The 11,083-nt window shown below is 36.1% G+C and overlaps 1 protein-coding gene across 1 annotated transcript; it reads left to right on the top strand.

Moving 5' to 3' along the window:
* Positions 1–2,975: 2,975 nt before the first annotated feature.
* LOC149007184 (putative methyltransferase PMT9) lies at positions 2,976–11,083 on the top strand. Its single transcript, XM_089166381.1, is given in 8 exon segments — positions 2,976–3,469; positions 3,551–3,715; positions 3,830–4,012; positions 4,108–4,443; positions 4,446–4,704; positions 6,899–7,011; positions 7,167–7,387; positions 10,744–11,083. Coding segments are annotated over 8 exon segments (1,845 nt in total). The 5' UTR covers positions 2,976–3,214; the 3' UTR covers positions 11,057–11,083.

The raw sequence follows: 11,083 nt of genomic DNA, 5'->3' as shown, positions 1-11,083 counted from the left end.
GCCCTGTTGTTGGGCTAGAATGAGAGTGATTGGGGGTGGGGAGGTGATCTTAGAACATCGCACCGATGGGATCTAGGGATCGTCAAATATGTTAGTACATAAACCATTTCCTACACTCTTGATAAGTCCAAACTTAAGCACATCCCTTCCTATTATAACGCTCTTCCACCCCCAAAAGCACCTCTAGCGTTAGGATCAATGAAAGATAGTTTGCTCTCATCGTTGAATCCAAAGTAACTCATGATTTTGTATTAGTCTCCAGCTTTGCTTTGCTGCTTATTAAAGCCTATGTAGCGGAGTGTAGAACTACAGATATTTGAGGATTTATATTTAAAGTTATAAAATGAGCAGATATTCATATACTCTCTACAATGACAACGTTTGTTGATATGTCTACATTTATTGAGGAATGTTTAATGCCCATGGCAAGAAGAAAAAAAAAACTCTATTGAATTTCTCAAGATATGAGATGTGTACTCAAAACTCTGTGAATGGGCTTATCGTGTAAAATCGCATCTAATAAAACCAAAGATAAATCATATTGTATTTGTTCCATTACAAAATTAACATCTCAAACATAAATACTTATATGTAATCTTCTAGAAATATAACTTGTGTTTTTTATTTGTCAACTCTAATGTAATTAACAAAATTTTATGATTTAAACATGAAAAATAAATGATATATGATCCACATGATTTTTTGATTTAGGAATAAAAAATTAATCTAAAATTTGATGATCAACATAAACTTACCAAATTAGTTGTCTCCAATCTCTCATTATTTACATTCTTTTCATATTGTTCCCACAATTTATGTTTAGAATGAGAAAGTGAAACCAAGAAAATTCAAAACATGCAAGGAGACTATATTGGACTTCATTTGTACTTACAAGAATAATTCATGCAAAGGTACATGACTATGCTATGTGTGTGTGTGTTTTTTTTTTTTGGGGAAACTAATATTCATAATTAAAATGCCTTATAAGAAGGCAAACTAATTACTATTTTTCTTGCATCAAAATTATGAGCTTTAATAGTCTGGATTGTGGATGTGCATGAGTTCACGAGGCAATAAGTCCATGAGTTTTAATAATTATTATTCTAATACATTATTCGCAACCTCTTATACTGAGACAATAAGTCCATGAAGTTATGGGTTAGAACCGTCATCCCTCCTTGGACCTATAGGCCCTGAGTTTTCATGACTGAATTGTCAAGAGCAAACAAGATTCAACTATTTTAGTTAGGGATAATTACTATTGCCCCCCTATACTTTGATTTTATTACTACTGTATCTCCTGTACTTTTCAAAATTACTAATCCAACCTTTAACTTTGTTTACAATTACTATTGCCCCCCTATTGTTAAGTCCTGTTAGTTTACTGATGATGTGGCATCTTTATATTTTTTAAAAATCCCAAAATACCCTTATACTTATATCGTTATTTATTTACCCTTTTATTAAGTTACAATGATACCTTTAATTAACTGTGGAGGAAAAAAAAATCCGTTTTATTCTAAAAAAAAACCGCAAAATAAATAAATAATGATTGAATAAAACTCAAATAGAAACCGAAGATGAAGGAAAATCCAATTCAACTCAAATTGAAAACTGAATATCACTTAAAATATCTTCAAAATAAATGAAGTTTAGTGAAGGGGGAAACCAAATTGGATTTAGATTTTGCTCATTTATGGGAAACCAGATCGAATTTAACCGTTTCCAAGGCTTTGCCCTGACTAATCCGGTGTTAGACCCGGGTCGCACACCTGGCTGTGGTGGGTGAGTCTTCCAGCGGAGATTTTTTGCATCCACAATTAAGGTTTCGATACCGGAACATTGCTTAAGCGAACCAAGCTGCTTACCACTTGGACCAACCCCCGTTGGTTGATTGTAATATTTTTATTTAGTTAATCTTTTAATACAAGCTCCTTATTCCCCCAGAAAAAAAAAAAAAGAAAGTATAGACTATTAATGAAATCAAATAAATTGTTAATGGCTGCTACCATTTTAGGATCATATGGTAACATGTGAACTGTGAAGTACACTATTGTTTTTGGTAAATTACGATAACATGAGAAATTGATGGGTTGTACACTAAGATTTTTATGGGTGTAACATCTTTAGGGACTTAGTGGATGCTTTTAGAATCTTTGCTTGGTTCTCATAAACTCTAAAACCATCATATAATAGTTATAGTTTTTTCTGTCAATAAAATCAGCATTCAAATAATAAGGAATAATAACAATTACAAGTTCACTTTAAGATTCACGTCTACATCTATATTTAAAAACTGTTAGAATTTTGTTAACGCAGAGTTGCGGTAGCGATAAGACCCCCTAAATTTAGAGCGTCATCTGCCTTAGTGAAGATCTACAAACATAATTTCTTATTGTATCAAGTTTGCATATATAATGTGGTGTTCTGCTCGTCGAATTGCTTGCAGAGACATCAGATTCCGAGTTAATTGAAAAAGAGACAAAAGGTAATTAGAGTGCATACCCCAACTGCCTCGTAGCAATGCAAGCAAAATAATTAGGTAAATAGGACAATTTTGTCAAAGGAGTGGTTTGCCACTTGATTAATTAATATTATATTTATGAATAATAAATTATAATTTGAATTTTTTAAATAATATATATGTTAATAGTTTGAATGAAAGGAAATATAGTAATTTTTGAGTGTTTTTTTTTTTTTTGGGTGGTTAAATTCATCTCCATATAAATATAAAAAATAAAAAATAATTAACCAGTAACAAACAAAAACAGGCGGGAAAGAAATAAAGTAAAAATGGGGGGCGGAAGTGGAAACAACCCACATAAATTGGGAAAAAGCAATAGACACCATTTATTTTATTTTATTATTTATTTTCCTGATAAAATCAATGGACCCCACTTGACTTTCCCTTTTTAATTTTTTTTTAAAATGCATATGCCAGTCCAAATTGGTTACTAACTAAGGACTTACTAAACTCTGCAAAAAAGTCTAAACTTTGCTGTTTATGCAGAAACGCCAGTCCAAATTGTTCACTCATGTCGTTCTGGAACCGTGCTCTTGCGAACCTCCGTTGCTACAAATGCAAACTGGCACTGTATTTGCAAGTTCAGAGCCGCCCATCTTCCTCAATAATCTACGCTTTCCCAAACCAGAAGCTCCTGAAGGAATTGAAACAGTAACATAAGATCATCTTCTTGGCAGGGTAGATCTAGAAATGAAGCATAGAGTTGAGCTACTTCGCAGTAGAAATTTCTTCTCTTTTGTCCTAATATGTCTCATTATTTCTGCGGGTCTCTGTTTCTATTATGTTTCTTCTCTTGCTTCTTCTCTGTCTCGCTCTGACGATGGAGGCGGTGTCGAGGATGGAACTGACTCTGTCTCTACTAGATTTATACAGAGGGACGGTGATTACTTTGATGATTTCTCTGATGACCCAGACCTCGATTCAGATATCCCCAGGAGCATCCCTGTACACGTCTCACCATTCTTTTTCCTGGTTTAATTTTACTTTTCTTTTCTGGTTCTTGAGTTCTTACTTGACATTGTACAGGTGTGTGATATGGAATTCTCAGAGTTAATTCCTTGTTTGGATAGAAATCTTATCTACCGGCTGAAGTGGAAGCTAAACTTGACTTTGATGGAACACTATGAACGACACTGTCCACCACCTGAACGCCGTTACAACTGCCTCATTCCTCCCCCAATTGGTTATAAGGTTAGCCATACTTGTTTCTACATTCAACATTGTTTTGTTTTTTTCAGAAGAAGTTCAATTTAATTTGCTTTCGGTTAATATCGATTCCAATTTAGTTGGCATTGAGAGTTTCAGGTCCCTATTAGATGGCCGGCCAGCAGGGACGAAATATGGAAGGCAAATATACCACATACGCATCTGGCACAAGAGAAATCTGATCAGAACTGGATGGTGGTGAATGGGGACAAGATAAATTTCCCTGGTGGGGGTACTCATTTCCATGATGGGGCGAATAAGTACATAGCTGCACTTGCCAGGGTATGTGAGAGTTCTCTGGTTTCTTGTATTTACATTGATTTGTCCTCCTAGTTGATTTCTAGTTATCATACTGTTCATATCTCCTGTCAAAGCAGATGCTTAAGTTTCCTGGTGAGAAACTCAACAATGGTGGAAACATACGGAATGTACTAGATGTTGGTTGTGGAGTTGCTAGCTTTGGGGCCTACCTTTTTTCACACAACATCATAGCCATGTCCATCGCACCGAATGATGTTCATGAGAATCAAATACAGTTTGCACTGGAGAGGGGAATCCCTTCAACCCTCGCTGTATTGGGAACTAAGAGACTTCCTTATCCAAGTCGTTCATTTGAACTAGTTCATTGTTCCCGATGTAGGATCGATTGGCTTCAGAGAGATGGGATTCTCCTGTTGGAACTGGATAGGTTGCTAAGGCCTGGAGGCTATTTCGTGTGTACTCTTCTCCTGAAGCCTATGCCCATGATGAGGCCAACCAAAGAATCTGGAGTGCAATGAGTGATCTCCTCAGAAGGATGTGCTGGAGAATTGTTTCAAAAAAAGACCAAACTGTTATATGGGCCAAGCCATTGAGTAACAGCTGCTACTTAAAGAGAGATCCTCAGACTCTACCTCCTCTGTGTGGCCCTGGAGATGAACCAGATGCCTCCTGGAATGTATCTCTGAGTGCATGCATCACACCCTACTCAGCAAGTAAGTACGATTAGCTTTTCTCTACAGATATCTATGTAATTAGTAAGTCAAGTCTCCTTATGTAAAATGTAGGTGGTCTGCTTCACTAATTGAAAATGTACTGTATGAGACAAAGGATGAGCTAACAACAAGGCTCAAAATTCTGTTTCATTTCAATCCTATTTAGATGACCAAAATTTTGGTGAGATTTTTCCGATGGTAATTTTTTCCAAGTTTTGATGTGTTATTTTGGTTGGTTTTCAGGCCAACTGAAAAGCCTTAAACTTAATGAACCTCTATTTTAGGTTATTTTAATACATTCAAATGATCATATTGCAAAGTAGTTACCTAAATTTGTGTACTTCCCTTGATAGGCAATGTAGTTTCACATTTTATATGGTGTTTAAGTACTAAAGGACATAAGTAATAAGAAATTTAAAGCTTAAAACAAGTAATGAAGTAAATCATTAATACATATTGTTAAAGGTTCATAATAATTAAGTAAATTTCCGAGGACATAATCACATCATGCTCTCCTAAAGTCCTGATACATTTGTTTAGCATGTAGTGAAAGTCTGATGGAAGTTGTACGTCTAAGAACCTATTGTAGGATATGGATTGCCAAACTGTGATCAAACCGTTGGACCATTTTGATACAAGCCATCTGCCACTAGCACCATGTACAGCTGGTGAGTTGGGTAGGAGAAGATGTTGTCCACAAAAGTCAGTTAAGTACATTCCTTTGATTTGGAGTCACACTTGATTTCCAAAATTCCTATGTTTTTTTTTTTTTTTTTTTTAATTTTACTGAAATTTGGCACATTTTTATTGCAAAGTCGTGTTTTGTTTCAGCCCAACCGAGATTTTGAAGACTCGACAAACCATGGCTAAGAATGGTCTGCTAGGTTTGGGTATAGGCATGCTCTGACCTACCTGTGGTGCACATTAATGTGGCTTCCAGAAAAGGTCTCCACTCTATAGATAATAAAACACTAACCTAAACCCTCCAGCTTTCTCCTCCAATTTGATTATGTTTTCCAATTCAATGCTTTTCTCTTTTGGTAATTAATAATCTAAAACTTCAAGGTTCACCACAGTATATTAACCAATATAAACTTGACAAAGACTAGTCATGGATATGCATGAACAGGTTCATTGTCCTCTAATCTAAGGCTAGAATTTGTAGAAAAATCAAGTTGCAGCTGATCATTCTATTTTATCTTGAAACTACTCAATTCACTTAATTGTTAATCATGATAAAACTAGGATAAGGTTTGGTGATTTTTTAACCTTTTTTTGTGGGAGGGAGAGTTAGAAGCAAATTTAAGAGGGAATGTTACTTGCTTTTCTTTGTTAAATGCCAGATATTGTCACTCAAGATCTGCTAAGTGATGCAGTCTTGTTGTGCTTATCAGTCAACACTCTCTTCATGAGTTGCTATCTTGCTCATCTATAACTTTGGGTACAGCCAATATTTTGATTCATCTGTTAGTTTTGAAATTTTTTTTTTGGGGGGGGGGGGGGGTGTTCCAAAGCCCTTTCTTCAAAAAAAAAGTTCCTTTTTTTTTTTTTTTTTTACTTTAATATTTCTTGATTCTTATTATTTTTGGTTATTCTTCTTATTTCACATTATCTGTTAGATGCCAGCATTCATGATTTAAAACTTCTTCCCAAAGTAACATTGTTTTGGGAAATAACTTCTTGGTCTGGCCAAAGGGGCAATTCTACTTAATTAAATCATCACTTTCCTATTGCCTAAATTGATTTCACTGTGGATGTAATGTCAATCCTCATTGGGGATTTCTTATTGACACATTTCAATGTGTCAAATAATTTGTAATCTTACTTTTTTTACCCTTCTTTTATGATACACATTTTTCTCTAGTGAGGGTAACAATGTCAGTTCACATGTATAGTTGAAGATGTGCAAAACAACGAGATGCTCCTATAATGCAATAATGAAATGCCTGTCTCTTACAACAAAAAAATGATATGCCACTGTCAAATTATTTTTGAAGACCCTTTAGACCCCCTATCTTAGACAGCTTTTGGGAATAAGACTAGGGTTAATTAAAAGGTTTCAAGTTCTAAATAAAACAATGGAGGTGCCATTCAAGTTCCTTTTCTAAAATATGTAATGTAGTGATATTGGTCCCCCCCCCCCCCCTTTTTCTTAACCCGCAATCTCTTTTCTTAAGCTTACATGGGAAACCAGATATTCATAGGCAACGAAGCAGTGGGCTGTCACCATGGCCCCAAAGGCTTACTGCAGCACCCCCACGTCTGAAAGAATTGGGTGTTAGTTCTGAGGAATATCAAGAAGACACGGTAAGTTCAGAATTCTTGAGCTGCGTTTATTGCTGGCATGCTTTCTTTCTTGTTCTTATCTATTGCTGACTTGCTTCCTTTCTCTTTATTGCTTCTCTATATAAGTTACTTCAGAGATTCATTTGGCTTATATCCTTTCCATTCATATACATCAGGAAATTTGGCATTACAGAGTGTCTGACTACTGGAAGCAGATGAAATCTGTTACACAGAAGAATTCGTTTAGAAACATAATGGACATGAAGTCAAATTTTGGTGGCTTTGCAGCTGCCCTTAAAGAGAAAGATGTGTGGGTGATGAATGTTGCTCCTGTAAATGACCCTAGCAAGTTGAAGATTATTTATGATCGAGGCCTAATTGGAACCATCCATGACTGGTATGCATTTTGACTGGTTTCGTTTTGTACACATGTATATCAGTATGACTTTTGGTGATCTAGTCTAGAACATGATAAATGAATATAGAGTTCATTTCATCTTGATGATGATGTTGCTGACAAGTTACAAATCTTGATAATGTCAACAGTTGCTTGATTGCTTCATCAATTTGTAGAATTCACAAAATTATAAAAGAGGAACAATGCATACCTTCTTTGAAATATTATATTTCTTTGGTCCATCTCTCTCTCTCTTCAACCTTATTTTTTATTAGTCTCACACTACTGACCTTTCACAGCTTGTTGCATGAGGTGCATGTCCCACTTGATTTCTACCTCCTGTCATTTTTTTTGGTCATATGCCTCTTGTCATTGATCACCTTTTAAATCCTTTTAGTTTCTAGCCCCCAATTGATATTCTTGAAATATTTGGGATCTCTCAGGAGTTCCCTCTTTCCCATCAGATTGGTGTTAATTGGAATTCACTGCCACGACCCAAACCAGATAGAACTAGGGGTCAAACCCTTAAAAGCCTGATCAAATAATTGGTAAGACCAAATAGAAACATCCTAAACAAATAATCAAATTCACATCTCAAATTTAAATCTTCAAGTGATAACCTTAAATCTCAAATAGCTTATACTATCTACTGTTTGTTCATATTAATATCTCAAATTTTCATCTGACTTTATCCATCAAACTGCTCTCTACTACATCCATGTAATGAAATAAGGAGTAATGAAATTGGATATTTCTAGAGAATTAAAATAGGGGGGATGAGGTGCGTCCAAGGTCTTGTGTGATCGGCGTAAATTCCTTTAAAGCTCAAAGAAAAATTCTATAGGACCGTGTTAGGTACCTAAATGAGGCTACTTAACAAGGTGGAATAACTCAAGAAGAAAAGGGACTTTGAAAAAGTTGAATAAGAAACAATCATACTACCAGCGCTCTCCATAAACTTTCCCAATGCTCAAACATGTCTTTTATTCTTCCTTCCCCTTTTTGCTTCGTTCCCGTGTTACATCTCCCATTCGATGGACTCTTCGTCGTTCGAATGACTCTTCGTCTGTGTAATTGACTCTCCTGTGTTTGCTCTTCAATCTTCCTGTAACCTAAATACATGGACTCTTCATCTGCCATCATTTCCTTCCCTGTTTGGTTTGTTTCCGTGTGCTCGTGTCTAGGGGCTTATCGCTGTATGACTAGCTATGATGTATGGTGCAGAGTGTTAGGCTGTTAAGAAGCATCAAATAGATAAATTCAATGTGGCTGAAATGAGGATGCTAAAATGAATGAGTGGCAAAGAGGAAGGAAAATATAAGGAATTATCATATTAGAGATGGTATGGGAGTAGCTCCAATAAGTAATAAGCTACAAGAAAGTCGTTGGAGCATGTTCAACGGAGGCCTGTAAATGCCCCTGTAAAGAGAGGTGGTTTAATCTAGATGAAGGAATTAGAATAGCTTGGGGTGATCTAATACAACCTTAATAGAAGTGGTGAGAAAGGATATGCATAGCTTAGGCTTTGTATCTAGTATGGCCTCAAATAGGGCTGATTGGAAGGCAAGAATCCATATAGCCGACCCCATTTAGTTCGGACAAGGCTTCTTGTTGTTGTTGTAAACTAGATATTCCAATCACCCTTGAACTCTCCAGCAAAAGCATACCTTCGTCTCAATTCTTTGTTTTGTTAAAAAACAATGGGTGAGCTAAATAGCCCCATTTAGATAGAACATATAATAAGAGCACACCACACAAAGACCAAAAATCACAAGCAGATAAAATACATAATACTTATAATTTTCTCAAAACTAGCACTTCTGCACAAGACTTTTAATAATATGTACCCCCCAAAAAAAGAAGGCCTGAATGCTTTTAATTATAACCATCATCGATCAAGCCGATAGAGTGGAAAAAAGCGCCCCGGCCCATCATAAGGAACCCCACCCACTATTTTGGGGCCTACCGGACATAACTCAAGATCCCTCTACTAATGAAGCCATAGATTGAAGGGGTGATCTTGAATGTCAACCAAGACGCTAAATGAACTGGTTTAGGGTTTTAAGATCTTTGGTGAGGCTGTAACTTAGGGACAATGATGAGGGGGCTAGGAAGTGAACTGGATCCAATTTTGGATCTGGTTTAATATGACTTGAATCTGTGCTAATGGCTGGATATGATTCCCTAAGTTTTAGAGATGGATTGTGTAGAAAGGACAGGTAAGTATCATACTCTTGACCTTTTTTTCTTCATGTAGCAATTTGTTTAACACATTAAAAAATTATGATACAATAATTTGGTTGATATCAACGGACTGTATCCTTCACTTTGCCCTTTTTTTCCCCCAAAAGATTAGTCATTGAATCTGATAAAATTGTACAATTAGGGAGGCACTGTAGAAAATCAAAACCTAAACTGATGCAAAGGAACAAAATTGCAATCTAACAATGACAGAGTTGCAAACAATAGTTTAAATGGTTCAGCAAGACTTTCTACATCCATGGTGAAATGAGATCTGCTTCAATATCAGTGGAGAATAGTGCTATAGCCATCTGTCCTCACTCTTGATTATAGAGAAAAACCATGCCACTAAAAATATATAGCAAAACCCTATATATGTTAAAAATCTCAAGGCTGCAGCCCCTGAATCCTGCATGGATCTGCTAGTTCATTAAGACTCCAATATACCAAGATAACATGCAAGATTGCAAGGGGGGCCCAGAATCAACCCAAATGCAAGTGATCGAATACAAGACATCGGCCCCACCATTGTGGGAATGGAACGTTATGCAATCAAGTATTGGACATTCGTCACAATATGGATTTGTCAGTGGGAAAATTAAGGCAATTCAAATTCTATAGCAATTCCAACCACTGAAGTCTACAAAGCAATTGGTGCCACTGCAGCAACTATTTGTTTCTTCTCCCATTTTTAGAAGTTTAAGAAATTAAGTTTCCTTGTGTTCCACCCTTTATATAGTTAAGGTTCAAATTACCTTAGTTAAGCTGTTCAGCCTGAGAATTGTCAAAAGCCTGATGCCTTAGTTCAAGATTATTCAGGGTGGCAGCTTTCAATCTGAATGACCTGGATACAATGCTTGGAGAAAATGTTCAGAGAACTGCTGTTTTGCATCATGAACACCACCCAATTCAAGCTTCAGAATTTAAATGAATCAGTCAAGAAGTGATTTAGTAGTCCAAGAATTGAATTTTGTTATCATTTTAATTTTCTCATCTCATATTTTTGGGGGAAAGAGCTTCTTCATTTTCTAGGAACCATAAGTTTCCTATTTCTTGTTATGTTGTTTGTTTTCCTGTTCTTTGGGTGTCTCCTAACAATCAGTTTGTAACTGCAGGTGTGAATCATTTTCTACCTACCCTCGCACATATGATCTACTTCATGCCTGGACCATATTTTCAGATATAGAGGACCAAGATTGTAGTGTTGAGGATCTACTCATTGAGATGGACAGGATTCTACGGCCTGATGGGTTTGTTATCATCAGGGACAAACCTTCCACTGTAAATTATGTGCGCAAGTTCTTGACTGCCTTACGGTGGGATGGCTGGTCATTGGAAGTTGAACCAGGGGTTGATGCTCTTTCCTCCCAAGAAGAAAGAGTTTTGATTGCAAGAAAGAAATTGTGGAAAGAGAGTGAAACAATGTAAAATTTTCTTTTACAATTCTTAAAATAG

This window comes from Hakea prostrata, chromosome 8, assembly GCF_041222555.1.
Source record: "Hakea prostrata isolate BN-2017 chromosome 8, UWA_Hpros_2, whole genome shotgun sequence".
NCBI lineage: Eukaryota > Viridiplantae > Streptophyta > Magnoliopsida > Proteales > Proteaceae > Hakea > Hakea prostrata.
This window is presented reverse-complemented; position numbering and strand designations above follow the sequence as displayed.